The sequence below is a fragment of the Nesoenas mayeri genome (assembly GCF_963082525.1).
Source record: "Nesoenas mayeri genome assembly, chromosome: 18".
NCBI classification, from domain to species: domain Eukaryota; kingdom Metazoa; phylum Chordata; class Aves; order Columbiformes; family Columbidae; genus Nesoenas; species Nesoenas mayeri.
The window spans coordinates 11716486-11736274 of record NC_137566.1 but is presented as its reverse complement, the minus strand read 5'-3'; the positions used below and the strand labels follow the sequence as shown (position 1 = coordinate 11736274).

Below are 19789 nucleotides of genomic sequence, written 5' to 3'. Positions count from 1 at the left end.
CAACATGCAGCAACATGGGAAAGAAACAATAACTGCACACATCAGCTCTCTTTGGTACCAGCTGAGTCCCTGTGTGCGCTTCAGCCTGGACACTCGTGGGGACTCTGCAACCCGTGGGCAGTGTCACTAACACCCCAGCACCCGAGGGCTCTGCTGAGCCTCCCGCTGCTGCTCACAGCGCACGGGCTGCGAGGGAGACGGAGCTCCGGGGGCAGAGGGCAGTGCTTACGTTGATGTCGCAGCGCTCTCCGGTGTAGCTGGAACTGCACACACACTCGTATTTGTTCTCGGAGTCCTGACACGTGCCTCCGTTCTGGCAAGGGTTTGGATCACACTCGTTTATATTGATTTGACAACTGGAAAAGAAACATGCATTAGAATTAAATAAAATTTCTCACGTATGTTCTTGTGCCATAGAACACAAGATCATGCAGCCTATAAAAGCCCCATTGCATGTTTTTCAGGTGCTTTCTCTAGGGTCCAACATGAGAGTTTTAGCCATTGATACCAATCCTCTTTCTGTCATTTCTCTATGATTGGAGCCGGTCTGGGTCTCTAGCAAAGTTAAGGAATTCCCATGAGGCACAAGAACTACTTGGAAGAAGTTAACGCTGCAAAAATCGGTATCAGCAGCATCATATCAAGCCCACCCCTTCTAAAAGTAACAGCTAGTTTGCAGTTTTGGAGCAGTTGTTTGAATGGCAAAAGGATGAAGAGGATGAAGCATTTGAACCAGCTCAGCTGTCCCACTGGTGTAAGAATCAGAGCTCGGGCTCCTTTGCAGGCACCAGAAGAGCTGCACTTACGTCCTGCCGGTGAAGCCGGGCCGGCAGGTGCAGTTGGCTCCCCAGCTCTCACTGGTGCACTTGCCGCCGTTCAGACACGTGAAGTTCTTACCGCACTGCTCGGGCGGGAACGGCCACCTGGGAAAGCAACAAACAGCCTTGGAACGGGTGGGTTTGGGGGAAGGTAAAAGCGAACTCAGGCCTGGGGAGACGGGGCTGGTGAGGGTCACAAGCACAGCCACTGGCGTTTCTAGGAAGGAGTCTGACACAAGTGGAGAAGGAAATAGTCTCAGAAATCATCCACAACATCAGAGTGTGACTTGGAGCACGCCCAGAGAACAGGCAGGAGCTGCGGCTGCAGCAGGACTTTTCTCACACACAGTTGCCTGGATAGAGATACACCCAGACGGGGTGCTGCTGGAACACCAAACCGCGGCACCGCTGGGCTGTGGGAGGATAACGCAAGTACCAGGGAACGGTCTGCGTCAGAATGGAGCAAGAACAGGAAATTCAGCCTGAGCAGATTGGATAACCAAAGCTCAGTCGTGTAGGTATATATCTCAACGTTCAATTTGAACAAGCAGATGAAAGTCTAAGTAACGTGTTGATTCCTACTTCCTTTACTCATGGGAGACGTACCTGCGTGACTAAAATAGGTGGGATTTTTTCCAAACTAATAAAAATGTTATAAATACAGACCTTATCAGAACAAACCCAGCCTTCTTCCTGACTCTGTACTCGTTGCCCACTGAATTGTACATGAGTTCCACGGAGGGATCATGAAATGTGCACTGCTAAGCAGTACAGGCATTTGATAAGGAACAGGATACTTAAATAGCCTTTTTTTTTAATCAACACACAAAAAAAATGTCCTTAGTCTTAGGACCAATGCCACAAAATACAACCAAGCCCTAGGTTGAAGGAATACTGATAGTCAGTCTAGGAGTAAATACCAATTTTTTTTTAAATCTGGGGGCTCCTCTGACCCCACATCAAACCGACCAAGGCACTTACTCGCAGCGAGGTCCTGAATACTGAGGAGGGCACTTGCAGGAGTAGCCATAAACCCCATCGACGCAGGTGGCTCCATTCAGGCACTGGTGCCGCACGCAGTCATCCACGTTGATGTCACAGCGCTTCCCGATGAACCCGCGGAAGCATTCGCACTGAAAATCCGCCACGGCATCCACACAGTCCCCGTGAACACACGGGTCCGACTGGCAGTCGTCAATGTTGGACTCGCACAGCAGCCCCCCCCAGCCAGCGCTGCAGGCGCAGCTGAAGGCGTTGAACAAATCCTGGCAGGTGCCGGCGTTGAGGCAAGGGCCAGAGGCGCAAACATCAGCCCCAGCGCAGCCCAGCTGGACGGCTCTTGCGCTGGCCTGGCGGAACTGTTCTGGCTGGGGGTACGAGACGTGGGCAGCGAACGGCAGGTAGATCCCCCCGATCTTCACTTGTCCTAAGCAGCCAGTGAAATTCTCAGCCAGAACAACCAGGGCATTGTTCTTTAGGAAGTCCAAGTTCCCGGCATTTCCCTGCAGAGTCACATTGACAGACCCATCCAAATGAACCAGCCACCGGGAGGAAAGCGCCGATGGCTCCTCCATAGCCACAGAGACGGAGTGCCAGGCGCCGTCCGTGACCGGCTGCGGGCTCAGGAAGCTGACGCCTTCGATGCTGTTCCCACTCCTGATGTCAACAAGCAGGGAGGAGTTCTTAATGGCTATCTGCAGGGAATCCACTTCTTCCACAGCCCGGAGCAAAACAGCATCTTCATCCCTGGTTCTGAAATCCACACGGACGCTGCTCAGAGTTCTAGTCACTGATGTACTGGTGGTAAATTCAAGGGCAGCATAATTGTTGAATGTTGCATTAGCCAGACCTATAAACAAAGGGAGCATAAGGGATTTGAAAGACGGTGTCATGTTTGAGACATGGCAGGTTCTCTCCCCTAAGAATCGTTTAAGCTTAGTGTGAGCAGGATTACAGGCCTACCTGCTGACATCCTTAAACCTCTTCCTGTTTACAACTGCACTTCTAATAATAATAATTCTTGTGTAGGAATTTTTGTTCATCAGTCTCACAGCACTGCACAAAACCACAACTATTCCCCTTTTACTGCTAGAAAACCCTCCTTGACCAAGTCAAAGTAACAGGAAACACGTCTGAGTACCGTCTTTGCTCTGGCGCCGATCCGCAGGCACGCTGCCTGCAGGAGCGTGCACCTGGCCATCGTGCTCAGTTTCCTTCTTGCAGCATGTGTTTCTAGTCATTGCAACAGCACAAACCAGGAATGCTGATGACAGACAGTGAGCACTGAGGATTTTACCAACACACGAGCAGGAAACTTACACACATATCCTGCTAGAACATCTGTACAGGTGGTAGCTTCAGGACATGGGTCGCTTGCACACCAGACTCTCTCTTCACAAAATTTCCCAGTGAAATTGGCTGGACAGCTGCAATGGAAATCATTCCAAGTGACAGTGCATTTGCCACCATTTTGACATGGTTCAGACTGAAAAACAAAACAGGGCAATTTAGAAGCAGTGTAGTTCATCTTCAGATCTAAGAGAATTTGTAGAAGCAAACGTGACAACAAACATCAGTACAAGCAACACTTAAATAAATTAAAGTAGTAATTAAAATAGTGACTCAACAGCAGTGAAGGAACCATGAGGGTCTCTGCACAAGAAATTCCTGAGCCAGAGCCCCCAGGCAGAGCTCCATCAGCTTGGAAAAGAACAAAGCACCAAAGCAAAGGTGAGGACAGATGAAACGAGGTGCAATGCTCCTGAGAACCTCACAGAGTTCTGTCACTAGAAGGACACAGCGCATACCAGAGGTGTGACAGTAACGCACAGCACCATGAGCAAGGGCAAAACTGGGGAGCACGGCCTCCCCATCTTCACGTGCAGCATAAAGGAGAGACAGCTGCTGAGCTAAGGGCACCGTGGAGACAGTTCCTTGAACTGCTGGTGCTGGAGCAACAAATTCCTGGGGCAAGAGGTGGTTTTGGAACTGAAACAGGGTGGAGGAGCTGGGAAAGTTACTGGTTAGAGGGTGGAGTCTGGAAAGCATTTGCGGGCTCAGCTAAACGGAGCAGGCAGCACAGGAGCTGGACTGCCCCAGTTCTACACACTACTGGAACTGCAGGGGAGCTGGAGAAACTTGGTACTTAAATTGTATGTAGCATATTGAGTGAAGTAGGGGCATAATGGTACCAGGTGTCCTTCCATACTTAAAAAAATTCATCTTCCCAATATCAGCAACAGTCCAACTGTTCTGTAATCACAGAACGATAATAAACAACTGCACAGATGTAGAGACAAATGAGGGACATCGTACCTTGCAGGTGTCATCAGAGATGCAACCACTCACAAGGTTACCACTGTGAGTCCTATTAAGTTCCTGCGGCAGACTGTAGTTCTCAACCTGAAAAAACTGTATTTGGAGGCTGTTGAGTCGGATGTCCTGCAAACAGCCTTTAAAACACCCTCCCCACGTGTCAGCGCTGCCTGGGTCCGGGTGTCCACCAACGTACACTTCATATTCAGCTAAAAGAGGTCTTGCCACGAGCTGTCCTAGCTCCAGGTATGTGTCTGACTGGAGAGCACCAACCATTCCTGCTTGGAAAGACAGAGCTACCAAATGTCTTCTCCCATCAACTAAGTTTTCTGGTAACGTCACAGTATCCGTAGATGCCGTCTCTATCTTCAGCTTGCCGTTCTTCAGGTACACGGTGAGGCAGGGCTCTGTTTCGTTGCTGATTTGCAACAGCAAACCGTTAGGTTTCCGACTACGAATGAAAAAGGAGATGTTGAAGTCTGCACCAAGGCTCTCAGCAAGGGTGAAAGAGGCAAAGCTGGTGGAATTCTCTAGGCCAAATGTTGCTGCTGGGTGCTCTGGAAGGAAAAAGAAAAGCACACCAGTTCAATGAGAAGGGGATGCAGCTGGCACAGAGATATTCTAAGCTGCCACTCCTTATGAATGGGGCAATACCTTCCCAACATCTGCAATGTGCACCGGGGTAATTATGTTCTCTCCCCACACAGGTCTGAAATTCACAAGTAGGTGAATGTGTCCCCGCTTTCTCTAGGGGGCATAAATCCAAGCACAGAAGTAGCAGAAGAGGGAAAAGCGGGGCTAGCACAGTCCCTGCCACCCAGCAGATTTACCCAAGGACTTTTAAGCTACAAAGTTGCTTTTAAAGTCTAAATTTGGAAACAGCAGAACAACTTTGTATTTGCCCTGTTTAGGGCTCAAGAGTAAAACAAAAAACTGGAACCACATTAATACAAGCCTTGCAGTAACAAGAAAAAAAGCAAATAGATTTGATTTTAACTCAAAATTGTCAGAGAGCTTCCTTTAACACTGTGTTTTATCTATAAAGCAAAACATTCCTATTCATACTCAAAAGATCAAGATCAACTCTTCAAACAACTGCCTTGCCCTCCTGCAGTCACATAGATCTGATAATGCAGTCAGAGATTCTGGCTCAACAAGGAATAATTTCTGCACCACAAAACTGGAAATCATTCCTGCAGGAGCAAGTGACAGAAAAGGGATCAATGAAAATGTTATTTACAGAGGGTTTTGCTTTAGTTTTCTCACTGGCCAAGTGGAAAACGCGGCTTCCAGAGCTGGCCCCAATGCTTCTCTGGTGTCTGTGAAGCACCACCTGGCAGAGGAGCTGGCAGATGTAAATCAGGCGGCACTCACCGTACGAGCAAGCTGGGCCTCCGTAAGGCCGGGAGCAGTCGCACCTGAAGGTTGTCCAAAGGTCCAGGCACAGCCCGCCGTGCAGGCAGGGCTGGGACAGGCACCACTCGGTGCGCTCGCAGCCCCGCGCCACCGGCGACGACTCGCCCAGGGGCAGATCCACCGGGAGCACGGCTGCAGCGTCCACCTCAAAGTCCTGCAGGCAGCCGACAAAGCCCTGCTGGCTCCATGTGTTGCTGGCCATCGGATCCTCGGCACCTCCGACAGACATGTTCAGGAAGGCGTGCGGGACCAAAGCCACACTGTGTGGGACGGGAGAGCTCTGCAGGCAGACACCTGCGTCACAAGAGTCGTGCCAGAGCTTCAGCTGCACAGTGCTGTGCAGAACAACTTCAGCTTTATGCCACTGGCCATCATCAACTCGCAGCCCCTCCAGGAGCAGCGAGTACCCAACATCCTCCCTCTTCAGTCCCGCATGCAGAATGCCTTCAAAGAGCTCCAGGAACAAGTACTCATCTTCATGGCCTCGGTAAAAAAGGATGGCGCTGGGCAAGGTGGTTCGGAACCGGAGGGACACGCTGGCAAGCTGATCTCCTGCTACGTCCCTCCTGCTCTGATTGTTCACGGGCAGCTCAATGAGGAGATACCCTCTGGAAGCAAAGGAAAACGTTGTTGGTGTTGAGCATGTGGCATCATAGAAACCAGGCTGGCACTGGCACAGGTGGCCGTGGCTCTCAGCTTGGTAGGTTGGGATGCACAAGGCCTCATTTTGGCAGTCATGCGTCTGGCACCCAGTGAGCTTCACAGAGCAGTTCTTCCCTCCCCAGACAATGCCATCCTGGCTAGGGGCACAGTGGCAGGTATAGTCAGCAATGCCATCCTCACAGACAGCTCCATTCTTGCAGGGACCCTCCTCACACTCATTGATGTTAACAGCACATTCCACACCTGCGAAAGAGATTTAGAAACTCACTGCAGGGGACTGTGACTCCCTCGCCCAGGGCAAGTCTGCCGGGCACAGAGCGCCCCCCCACTGCCGCTCCCTCGGCCGTTCTCTTCAAGAAACAACCAGATGACCAAGAGCTGCCAGTAAGAAGCCCCACGCTCACTGCAGAACGGCCACCGCCAACGGAAGAGCAAGGAAACCTTGTGTGCTGTCCCCGCTGCAGGCCAAGGACAAGGATTTTCTGCTTCTTTCATTTACAGATTGGGTACATTGAAACTCAAACTATGTCCACAGATGTGACCGGAGCACGTTCCAGGCACCGCTGCCACAGACAGCGTCCAAAATGGATCCCTAGCCAGGGAAGGTGCTGGAAAGGCTCAGTTAAAAAAATTTAAATTCCCAGACAACCCTCCAGTTGTGAAACGCTCACAAAACTCAATTCATTACCAAATAACAAACAAAACACACTCCACAGGCACTTTGCCATACTGGTGCTAAGCTGATTTCAGTTCTGCCCAGTCCTGTAGAAGTGAACTGAGTGAAAAGTACCGCATTGCAGTGTGTTTGTCTGCTCCAGGCACATGTATCCCACCAGGGCTCAAGTAAATTACAAGACATTACACTCAAATCTGGTTAATGAAAATCTGCCGTCGTTTTCCTGAACGTCTCCAGACTGACAGAAGAGCCCCTCTGAACCAGTTCACTTTATCTAGCCTATACCATTGGTTTTGACTAATCTTCAGAGACAGTCACACAGATAAACCAAGCATGGATTATCCCAATCTAATAGCATTACACCCCAAGCACAATGAGGACAGCAGAGAGAAAAAGAAGGAATTTGCACACAAAGGAGGATAATCAAAACACAACAAACATTTGTAAAGAAAAGCCACCAAACAGAATGTGCATGTCAGAGAGGGTAGAGAGTTGCCTGAGGGCATTAGAGCACTGGAGCTGGACTTGGTATGTGATAAAAACACTTAGCAAAGACATGGGCTCCTTGAACCCAGGTCTGTCCCGCTCCTGCCCGGCGCTGTAACAGCCCGGCTGCCCCGCTGCTTGCTGCTTTCCAGCCCGTGCTCGTTGCTGTTCCCAGTCCCACCTCTGCAGATGGGCCAAGACTCAACACCAGCTTCCAGCTCCAAGATGTCAGATTGTGTCTGTGCAGGGACATACCACGTGTGGAGCCTGGAGAAGCACTGGGAGAGAAATGGAAGGCTCTGGTAATTCTGGACTTTCCAGCTATGCTAGAGCTGTTCCGTGGGCAACGCTACCTCAGATTTCTCTAGGACACAGATCTCTACTGACACAGACTTGAAGAGAACCGCTCTGTGTAGTGGCTGTGGAAAAGCACTGAATTTGGCCAATAATGAAGAAGAGCTCGGCTGGTGGCCAGATTCAGAGCTGCTAATACTACCTCAGCACAGCTTCTTGCTCCAGCTACTAATGCTGGGCTTGCTCAGCACACAGGGTGTGATCCTACCTGTAATGGAACCAGCAAGGATAAAATTAAGATTTCTGCACAAAGCAACGGCCACACGTGAAGGAAATGTGCTGGAATAAATACAGTGTAACAGACATGTCTGAGCCTGGAGAACCCCAGTCTGGGAGAAGGCGGCAAGGCTTCAATTGGATATATAAGAAATCAGCAGAGCAGCAGAACTACATGGAGTGGCTTTTCTGAGTTATCAGGGGACTGGAGGGCTCTCAAAACTGCAAGAGGCAAGTTTGCAGTCAGATTTAAGGGGAGTGGCTGTTGAACGGCGTCAGAAAGATAGTTAGGTTTGGTATAGTCCCAAATGATTGAGATGCTGCTCATATCAGATCAGAGCTGTTGGTATTTACAGAGCAATGAGGAGAAGATAGCAGCGGTTTGTATAATAGATAACAAACCACAAAGGGAGAGCTGCGGTGAACTGCTGAGAGCCCCGTTTCCGTCCCAGCAGCAGGAACACCTGCCCGGCCACACCTGCGGGTGAGCGCTGCGACCAGCGGCAAATGAGTCCCTGCAGTGAGTGCACAACCCCAGGCTGGTGGCTAATTAAACACCAGCCTTTCCCAGGGGATGCAGCTGGTTTGATTTCTTCGATTATTTGTTTTAAATGGGTGAAAAGAATAAGCTGACACTTCAGGTCTTTACACAGTGCTGTCTCCTCTCTCAAATTACAAACAGGCCAAGGAAATGTTCAGAAAGAGAGGAACCAAACCCCCCAGCATGGTCTTTGTCACCGTCATTGTTTCTGCCAGCAAATGGCCAACCTTCCCAGGATGGAGCAGGAGAGGAAAGGGCCTCTAACGCAACACCCAGTGTGTTCTTGCCCTGCTGGGTCTGGGCTGCAGATGATAGAGTGTAAATGCAGAAGGGGGTGCCAGCAAAATAAAGGAACTTTTCCCTACTCCAGAACAAATAAGTTGTTGCCATAGGCCATTACAGCAGCCAGAAACACAGATCATTTCCTGGATATCCATTACTCCAGGCTTCTCCAAGACATGGACACTTGTGTCTTTGCAAACCCACTGGAAAGTGTATATTAAAAAAGTTCAAAACTAATTTGTTTCCCTAAGAGCAGCTTGGGCAGCCCTTTGCAGGTATAGTAAATAAACTTAAAGGGGGGACAACTCTATCTGACAAAACAAGTTACTCTGAAGTAATCGCCTCTCTTCCCTCTACATTTCTTAGTTCAAATAATAGTAACATTTAAGCTATCAAAAGTAAGAGCAATGTTGCCAATCTAATTCATTACATCATCAGGAGACTTTAAAATGTTTAATGAGTTTCTTATCTAGTTAAAAACTAACAAATGCAAATCACTGGAATTTGTTATCTGGAAATCAGACAAGTGTTATTTAAAAGGCTCCTATCTGGAAACAAGCATTTTCAAACATTCCAGTTAATTTAACGGTGTTTAAGCTAATAGTCCCAAACTAACAACCCGCAGGGGCTGGGGCAGACACAGACACTCACAAGTCACTGAGCTTTAACAACCTTTTTCAAACACAAACCTATTCACTAAATTCTCCAGCGTTACAGATGTGGTAAGAACAATTGCATTTCATAGATGTGTTATTAAAATCCACAGAGCTCACCATTCTCTGAAAGAAGGTAATGATTTTACTGACTGCTATTAATAAGCAAAGATTCATTGTATATAATGTAAGAATCATATACTTCAATAGATACATAATATGTTAAAAGAATTAGCACACATGGAGATATTCTAATTTAGCTGCCATTTACCAAAAACTCTTGTAGGACAAGGTTGATTCATGGGCCCAGCTGTGAAAGGTGCGGGTTCAGCGGGGCAGCCGCTGCTTGCCCTCTCCATAAGAACTGAATTCCCAGCAACCTTTCCCTGGTGCATCCTAATTAGGGTCTGTATTATTATTATCAAAAGAAAAAAGGAGAGGAGGGAGAGAGAGAATTAGCCACAACAAATGGACCCGACACAATTATATTTGCACAATTACTGCCATTTCCATGGCAACCCAGCGCTCTGACCTCTCTCCCACCGCGCACCACTGCTCAGGAGACGTGGGGGAGGAGATGGAGAAGCGCACAGGCCAGCAAAGGGTTTGTCCTCAGAGCTAAAACAAAAACCCTACTTCTCAGTAACGGAAAATTGTTAAAACACCTGTAAAAAGCAAAACTAGCATTTCACAAAACTAACAGGGAGACACCTGTGCACTCACACAGCACATCTGAGTACGAAACAAGGACCTGTGGCCCTCGGGACGCCCCGGATCCGATCGCTGCACAGCACAAGGGCAGAGCCGTAGCGAAGATGCACACGCATTCATCTCACAGCAACAAGGAAACTCCTTGCCCTAAAGTTTCCAAAACAAAACTTTAGGTCTCTTCAAAATAAAGACATTCTTCCTCTCCAGCCAATTCTTGTTCCTTCTCATGCCTCCAGCTACCACTAATCGCACAGCCAGCTCCCTGCCCTGGGCAGGCACGCAAACATTCAGGACACATTGCAATTACTGGGTAGATCTCATTACCTGCTAGCAGAAAAATTCCCTTCAGGATCACGCCAATCAGCACAGATTCCATGGCCGACTCCTTGTGGACATTTGTGACAGTAAAGGGAAAAAAAAAATGGGGGTGAATGGGGGGAGGAAGGACAGAAAGGGCTGGACTGAAGCGGCAGAAGGAGTGCGAGCACTGCCCAGTGCCAGGCAGACAGAAAGGATTGGAGATGAAACTAGCCAATATAGAAGAGCCCTGCGCTGCGATCTAATCCAGGCCGGCTCTAACCCTCCCCAGCTGGCCCCTGTCAGCGCTGACACGAAGAATTCCTGCTCACAGCGTATCCTCACCCGGTGCATTACAGTAATACCCTGCCGCATCCACAGCATTAGCTCCAGCACTAAAAAGTCAAGAGACAATCTCTTGCCCTTGCCGCCTCCCTGGTGAATCTGCCACATTCCCTAAACAAGGCCAAAATATAGATTTTTCTTTTTAGAGGCTAAGCCAAAGAGCTGCATTTCCACTACCAATCCAAACCACAGGAATGAGGAGAGCTCCGGCTCCAGAGTGGAACCCGGCCCTGCTGCACACTGAGTGACCTACCCAGGGACCAGCACCTCGCGCAGTTTCCTTCCCCATGTCTCCCATTCGGTGCATTTGTGAGCACAAGCGTTTCCACGCTGCTATATTCACTAAGTCTCAAGTTTTAACTACTGTGACCTGGTTCTCTGAAGTCAAAACGAATGGGAGGGAATTCCCTGCATTATGCTGACAGTACTGGTTCAAACATGGCACTGCAGAATAACAACTCTCTCTCCTCATTAGCAACCTTATAAAATTAGCTGTTGCTACCTCAATTTTATCTGGTTTTTTTGTTGTTGTTGTTTTGGTTTGGGTTTTTGTTTGTTTCTAAATGTAGTCACTCTCACATTGTAAGGTTCCTGAGGGCAGAATTGCTTTCATGTTGTAAAGAACCCAGAGAAGGTTCTTATTTCTGTAAAGAAATGTTATCTGAGAGCTTTTCCCCAAACTTGGAGTCTCTGTTAGTACCAGTGTCAGGTCCAAGCAAACAAAAACTCCCACATGTCAGAGTCTGGAATCTGCGTTAGCAGTATCACTTCAAGATATTAAAAGAAAGCATTCCAACAGCTCTTGTAGCTATTTGACTTTCTTCACTCAATGTCAGTCAATTTTACAGATATGTTAAGTGGGAGGTATATTGCGAGTGTTTGTTTGGAGTCAAAACTTCTCAGTCACATCTGGGTCCTATGCACACAGAGACCTGTCCTAGCACAGATTTAAATAGTACCTATATTAGCTAGTACCACCCCTTCCACTATTGCTCAAGAGAAAACAAGTGGGCAGCTTGTGCCGTTCAACCACCTACTGCAATAATGAAGTCAGAAAATCTACGCAAAAGGCCAGTTCCAAACAGACTGTGCAGTCACGAGCATCAGAATCTCAGAGGACACTTTTGGTCCAAACTCACCTGACACGCGTGGGGTCCAGACTGGAGCGTCCACAACCGCAGCACCCTGAGCAGACGGCAGGGAAATCGAGAGCTCTGATCACCCACGGAGCTATGATCCAGAAGGAAGACTCAGCGTGGAACCCGAGGGAAGCAGGGGGATCTCGCTGAGTGTGCTCCAGCTCCCTTCAGCTATATTTACCAAAAGGGCTTCTGTTGAAGGGGTAACAGTCCTCTAATCTCTTTACTATCTTAACCTCTGAGCTGCCCTTTCTGTGGAGGCTACATCTCTAAAACAAAGCTGACATCATGAAACACCTGCACACACACACACACACAAATCTGTCCAAAGGTGGTTAAAAGGAAGAATCTCCCCTTTATTTCACAACGCAGGAATTCAAGCATTCTTACCAAGTAACCGTTTCTAGCCAGCTACACAGAGGTGTCCTACTTCTCTAGGGACCATTGACAAGCACATTATGGCTGAACAAAGTAAAGTTGTCAATAAGCACTCCAGTTATAGTGAGACACATTCACAATCCCGTGTAAAAGTTTTTAAAGAATGAATGAGCCAGATTCGACTTGGCTACACTCCTGCAAGTTAAAAATCAGTTCCCATTCCAAATGGAGGTACCTGACTTTTTCATGTTCTGGTCCACAGCATTACCTACATGATGGACCAAAACCATACCTATGAATAAATAATTCATTTGCGTTGTTTTTTGGTTTGTTTGTTTTTTCCTAAAAAACAGACTTTTCCTAATATGCTGCTCCTCCTGACGACAGTTGACATAATTTCCAAGATCATGCAAGATTCATTATCCTTCACATTTCATTTAGCACCCGTGCAATCTTTTGATTCACACTTCTTACATCCTCCCAGGATCCATCCTCTGCTAAAGCACAAACTGACATGTCGAACACCCTTTAGGACCTATTGAGTGGTTCTCTCAGGAATGGGGCATCTCTCTTGCAACAAGTCCATTTGAGAGCGAGCTGGCTCACCCTGCACTGCTGCAGCCCGGGACAGCACTGAGGCAGTTAATTTGCAAAGAAAGAATTTATCCTGACTCACATTGTTATCCCAACACTCCCCAAATTCCTCAGACCGGAGAAAAAAAATAGAGAAAGAACCCCCTGCCGCCCCAAGAAAGCATTTTCAGAGTAGCAAGTTCACTTTACTCAGCGGAGGCAGCTTAAACCCAAGTTCACGGCAGATCTAAGCTGCCACAGAAATGCGTTTTGAACAGAAACATTCTGGGAAGCTTCACAAAGTTGTTCTGTGATCCTAATATGAAGTAATAAGCTGTTTACCCAGCATGACTGTACTGGGATTAATTGACAAAGGAGGGGAGATTAATTGCTATTATTTCCCTGTCAGCTTCAGTCCTCCACACGCACTCACTGATCTCTCAGAGCGCTCCCAGCCTCACTGCATTAATGTGTCAGAACTACCTCAGCTGAGACAAAAGTCCTTCACCAAGAGCAATATCCAGAAGAGCAACCTGCTTCTAATCCCCTTCAAGTACTAATGAACCCAAATTTGATGCAACAGAATGAACTCTAGCGCTCCTTTGCCCATCATCCTGTGTTTCTGTCAGCTTTTCTGCCCATGAGCAGGATTAAAGAGATCTGCAGTTTGGCAAAGCACAGTGAGACTCTGAACTCTGGGAGGATAAGCGAACGGGGCACATCTGTGAGTGGGAATTCTGACAAGTAGGATGAACTTTAAACCATCACTTTGGACGAGATCTCAGCTCATGAGTACAGCATTGTAACTACCCAAGAAAGTACCAATAAAGACCTTGGATAAAAGTCTGTTTTCAAAGACAAAGGCAAAGTCTAAATTAGGAATCCAAAGCAAACGAGATAGGCCAGAAAACCCCACAAAGAATCCAGCCCAGTTACAGGAGGTGTTAACTAGGTGTTGATTTGAGATTCTGGGAGAGAAAATACCTCTGTAATGGGTCTGCCCAGGAAAGAGCTGGGCAGTTACACCAACACAGCCCAGCCACTACAACCACAAAAGGAAAACGGAAACCTTGCCATGCAATAGAGGCCTCAGGCAGCCCCTGGAATGTCACTGCCTGCTGCTGCAAGAAGCTGAAGGGACAAGGTTTTCTTCTGGCTTCAAGTTTTTCTTTTTCCCACGAGATGGCAGCCTGGTAACACTGTGGAAAGGTTACATCCACCTCAAAAATACAGAAATACAAGATTTCGCTGAGGACTACCTTTCATACAAACTACCTTTGGTGTTAAATTGCTCAAAACAGAGAGTACATGTGGAATTTAAAGATTCAGAAGACTGAGTACAAATATTTTAAACAAATATGAGGTTTAGTAGCAGTTAGCAGTGTACATTCCCAACAGAGCTGATGTGCAATATTCACTATCCCCTTGTTTCTCAGCTAGAAAACTGAGACCCGTTAAGGTCAGGCAGGGCATTTCTGTAAGAATCCAGACTCCCCATTCCCTTGTAAACAGAGAAGGCTTCATTTGCTCACATGACAAAGACCTTTTGACCTCCTAACATAGCAGATTACTGCCTTCAGCCGAAACTCACTGGCTCTTATCATCCAGGGGTGTCAGGGAATGAAGATGTTTTACAGATGTTTTATGTGCTAGTGATCCAATCTGCTACAGTCAGTAGCTTGTGACAACTAGAATGTTAGGCACCCCTTTTTTAATTTGAAGGCTTGTTTTGTTCACCTTCACAGAACATGTATAAAAAATCCCCACAGTTCCCACAGTGAACTTCACTCCAGGATACAGATCCCCCAGCTATTCTGATCTTAGGCTCTTCTAAATAGCTCATCTCATGTCTCAAAATCTAGTTCATGATCTACCAGCTTACTTGACCAAAATCACAGAGCTTTCTCGTGGCATTTGAGGCCTGAACTGCAGACATCCCACCGCACCACTGCTGCGCTCCCCGCAGTTCACTTCAGTCCTGCTCAGCAGCCTGGGCTGCCCGGGGCTGCTGTCCAGCCCCACAGCAACGCAGCAGCTCAGCGGTAACACAAGAACCTGATTCCAGCCACCCCTTTCACCAGCATTACCTGAATAACCCAGTAGGCAGTGACAGAGGAAGCCATCAATACGGTCCACGCAGAGCCCTCCATTCTGACACGGCTGGGACTCGCACTCATCGATGTTCGTAAAGCAGGTCTCCCCTTTAAAGTGAAAACAGAAGAGGCATCTTAAGTGCATGAGTGCATCAGTGAAGGAAAGAATGTGAATGACAACTGCATTCATGACTTTTGCACTTGTTTTCTGTCATCTAAAAATGCAAAAGAATTTCTGTGTCTCTCCGGACACTCAGGTGACAGATACCATCACCGAAACTATTAGAGAAAAAGAAGTACAGAAAGGTCAAATGATTTTCCAGTGTCATGAAAGGCAGCAGTGGCAGGATCAGAACTTCTGAACCATTCCCATCTGTGGAACAGTGGACCAAACTCTAGTTTTTCTCTCAAAAAAGAATAAAGTATTATTGCTTAGCCCCTCCTAGCAGGGGATTTCCCTGGCTGTTAAATCCAGCCTCTTATACATGTCTATAAAGCAAGGAAAAGGTGATATTTCAGCTGAACATCCACATTGCTTCTAGCTCCAAGAGCAAGACACCAAGAACCCTCTTCTCGTACCCACACTGATTATACAGTTGCTGTCATGAGAGAAGTCTCATCAGGAAACACCTACAATAGTTATCTGGGACTCCAGGGAAACAATTTCCTCTGAAGAGGAGTTTCACAGATATCCTGTGGGGATGAATTCCACCACATCATGAGAGAGTGACAAAGAGAAACCACCTTGGCACCTGCACAGCTGGGGGCATCCATCAGAGCACGGGGAAAGCGCACAGGCTGCTGCCTCAGCCTCCAGACAGGCCTGCTGGACACACAGAGACACTGGCGCAGCTCTCTGCAGTATATTCACACAGCGTGTGAACAGGAGCGCGTCCCTGATGCAGCACGCTGCTGCCCTAAGTAACAGTTATTAAGTGATTTGTGTTGCACAGATAACATTGCTCCACTCCCATCTGCTCAAACCACGCAGCACCTGTCAGGTGGAGACAGGATGAACAGTTTCTGCAGCGCTCACCTGCAAAGCCTGGCTGGCACCAGCACAGGAATCCAGCTGCTTGGCTGTAGCTGAAATTGCTGGGGAAGTCAGGTCGTGTTCCGTAATAGGTTGGGTTGGATCGCTCGAAGCACACGCCTCCGTTGTGGCAAGGATTTGTCACACACTCATCCACATCCTTTTCACAGTGCTGCCCCGTGTAACCTGCCAGGAGACAGCAGTGCCAACAGCACGCAGAGCTTCGCTGGAACCAATCTCCCAAACATTGTAGCTGAACAAGACCCAGAAGAGACTGCAGCTCATCTAGCAGGGAGTCCCTGCTAGAGCCAAATACAGGAGCCAAATAATCAATTTGCAGGAAAGTATTAACTTGTGACAGAAAACGCATGATGGAAAGAGGTAGAAAAGAGAAAGACAATCTTATGGCTGATAATCAGGGTGCATTTCCCAGTAACAAGGTCACCTGGATCCTGGGATGGCCTGTAAGTGGCAGCAGTGGCAGCCTCAGTTTCAGACAATTAAAAGAAAAAAAATCACACTGGACCCTGCAGCATCGTTAATTCTTTACCTTTTCAACACAGCAATTTAGCACATGCTCTCCATTGCAGCGTGCCTACATGTCAGCTTAGCAAACCAGATTTGCAGCCTACCTGGCCAGCAGGCACAGCTGTAGTGGTTGATTCCCTCCACACAGGTGGCCCCGTTCAGGCAGGGCGCAGAGGCGCACTCCAGGATGTCCAGCTCACAGTGCTCCCCCTCGAAGCCGGTGTCACTGCAGTCGCAACCGTAGCTGTGGGGCAGCAAAACAGAGCAAGGCATGAGCTCTTGGTCTGACCGCAAAGCCCAGTACGAGCAAAGAGCAAATGAAGTTGTGATGTACAAAACACTAAATTGAATTCTTCCCACGGATTTCCACTCTAATTTTCATAGGTTACACTAAGCAGACCTTTAGATCAGTCCTGGTATCTAACTGCCCGAACATCGCTGATTTCTCACCTGTTAATAAGGTCTAGACATGTCCCGTTGTGCTGGCACGGCTGGCTCTCACATTCGTTGATGTCCACCTCACACTGGATCCCCTGGAACCCTGGGGCACAGGTGCAGGTGTAGAACCCAACGTGATCATTGCACAGGGCCCCGTTCTGGCAAGGGTCTGAATCACATTCATCTATTTCAGCGTCACAGTTCACACCTTTGTTAGAAAACAGAGAAATATCTTTGTTACAAATCTAGAAAAGTATATTTGTGCTGCCTGGACTTCTGAGCTGGAACCACAAAAGCCACATTATTGACCCAAACTGGCCAGCATAGTGATCTGCTCTCACTTTGCCATAAGAAAATTAGGAGCTCATGAACAGCACGTGATTCTCACAAATTAAGGACCTTTACTTTTTATTTGCAAAAAAATTCTTTTGTCTAGACTTTTGGATTTTAGTCTTCTATCAAAACTAAACAGTTTCCAGTATTTGTGAAGTTTTAGTCTCATTCAGGTTTGTTGAAGTAGCCAATTAGTCAGCACTTCACAAATAACATCCATAAAATCTTGACCTCGCATACAGCTCTTAGTAACATAGTGATAGCTGGTTTGGTTTGGGATCCGTGGCCTGGCATCACCTCCAAACCTCAGTCATTACAGTGGCACCTGCCAATCCACCTAATCTCCCCTTCTTGGCAAAGGCTCCCGCACAGCGGACAGGGCCATCCTAATCCTGACGGAATGTGGGCCCCCTAATCTGCCCTTCAAACCCGTCAACACCCACACAAAACTTCCTTCCTCCGAATTGCAGCTGCAAGCAGCAGGCAACAACCTGGCCTTGCCAGCCTGTGGCAATGAAACCTCTGGATGAAGCACTAGATCATAAGGCAAAGCCTCACATTTGACATCAGAATAACTCGGAGCACAACGAGCTCCTCCAGCTGCCTGGGTCATTTACCACTTCCTTGGCAGGGGAATCCCACAATCCTAAATTCAGAATTCAGCATAAAGATAAAACAGAAACTGATTTGCAAAGACATAATTATGCTTGATACTTAAAATCAATATTAACCTTAAGGCCTACACAGAAATGTTTTTTTTTTTTTTCCCCTCCTTCACTTCTGTTCATTTTTATCAGTGAGTCAGCATCAGGGACGGCATTCCTGATGTTGTAACTTCTCATTCCACTGGTAATCAGTAGCATTCCTCGCAGCAAACTAACTCTTTAAACACTTGAGTGGGTGACAAGGAGGAAGGCTGAGAAGTTCCTGTGCTCGGCGGTACCAGGCAGACACGGCGCAGTACGGCTGCATTCCACTCCGATAAGCAGGGCTGGAGAACGGAGAACCCCGACTGCCTCCCTCACAGATAACCCACAGGTGGAGATCACTCTGAGTCACCATTAGCACAGATGCACAAAAAAACAGATACTTATATCACAAGCCAACAAACATTTGCCAGGCATGAAAGAATTGGAAAAGAAATATCCAACTAAAAGCCACTTTATTCCAAAAAGGCTACTTCCCTCAGAGAAATCCTGCAGCATGGGACAAAGAATTACAGGCTGGATAGGCAGGATAAATTACACCTGGAAACACTAAGTATACATTTCCTGAAAATAAATCTCTTTTCTTGTATATCTCCCTTAATTTTACGCTGATAGCTAATCACTTCTAGTACTCAGGTCTCAGACAGTCCCCCCACTTCCACTCGTGGATCCACACCTCCAACATCCACAGCACCTATGGAAATCAAAGCCTCAACTATTGCCCAGAAGCTGCAACAACAAGCCTGATGCCATTATTCACACAGTGCCAAACGCTCCAGAAATATCAGTCGTGCAACAGCTTTAGTCTCATAGCTGTAAACCAACAGCTTTTCAGGACAGCTACTAACACTGCAAGACACACGAGGAGCAGCCAAAGTGTGGAACTGCAGGAACAGCGAGATGTAACCCAACCACCCAGACAGCACGGGAGGTACCTGTGTAGCCAGGGACGCACTTGCACACGTAGTGATCCATCTCGTTCAGGCAGGTGCCGTTGTTCTGACAGGGCCGGGATGCACACTCATTGATGTCTATGTCGCAGTTGTGTCCCTGGAAGCCCGGCACACAGAAACAGCTGTACTCGTTCAGCCCCTCTCGGCAGATGGCTCCGTTCTGGCAGGGGCTGGATGCGCACTCATCAATGTCGTCGCTGCAGTTGGCCCCGCCGAAGCCAGGCTGGCAGATGCAGGTATAGTCCCCAGGACCCTCGATACATGTCCCATTGTTTAGGCAGGGGTGGCTAGAGCACACGGAGCTTTCTGTTTGGCAGCCTTCTCCACTCAGTCCTGTTTGGCATTTGCAGGTATATCCATTTACACCATCTACACATTCAAAACCAGGATCTTTACAGGGGTTGCTCTCACACTCGTTAATATTAACGTTACAATCAAGACCTGTGAAGCCAGGCTCACAGATGCACTCATACGCCAGGAGTCCTGGAGTCCTGTTGCAAATCCTGTGGGCAGGACACGCGTGTTTAACGCACGCGTCATAGAGCAGTTCGCAGTTTTTGCCCATGTAGGCTACAGGCTCCACGGGGCAGGCGCACTGGTAACCCACTTCCAAATCCTTACAGCTCCCACCATTTTCACATGGGGATGAGGAACAGCCGCTACCATTTTCAGAGTATGAAGTTCCTGTTGAGAAAAGAGACTTTTTGTTAGTCAGCATTTATAGCCCTAAACAAGCAAGTTCTTCGGCTGACCATCACATACAACTCAGGGACTGCCCATCTAAATCTACCCTGCATGGGGCTGTTCTAGCCGTTAGCCGAGGATTCTGGAGAATCAAACA

General features: G+C 47.8%; 1 protein-coding gene across 1 annotated transcript in view; it reads right to left on the bottom strand.

The window, feature by feature from the left end:
• The window catches only part of CRB2 (crumbs cell polarity complex component 2), a gene marked incomplete at its 3' end in the record, with an annotated part of 47642 nt that overhangs the window by 1998 nt on the left and 25855 nt on the right, over positions 1 to 19789 (bottom strand). The window contains exons 3-13 of the mRNA XM_080356089.1: positions 18931 to 19632; positions 16968 to 17163; positions 16622 to 16761; positions 15993 to 16175; positions 14951 to 15064; positions 5508 to 6455; positions 4134 to 4690; positions 3138 to 3303; positions 1800 to 2667; positions 807 to 923; positions 230 to 356 (exon numbers count right to left, since the gene is read on the bottom strand). Coding sequence (XP_080212215.1) covers positions 230 to 356; positions 807 to 923; positions 1800 to 2667; positions 3138 to 3303; positions 4134 to 4690; positions 5508 to 6455; positions 14951 to 15064; positions 15993 to 16175; positions 16622 to 16761; positions 16968 to 17163; positions 18931 to 19632 — 4118 coding nt within the window. The remainder of the gene's footprint in view (positions 1 to 229; positions 357 to 806; positions 924 to 1799; positions 2668 to 3137; positions 3304 to 4133; positions 4691 to 5507; positions 6456 to 14950; positions 15065 to 15992; positions 16176 to 16621; positions 16762 to 16967; positions 17164 to 18930; positions 19633 to 19789) is intronic.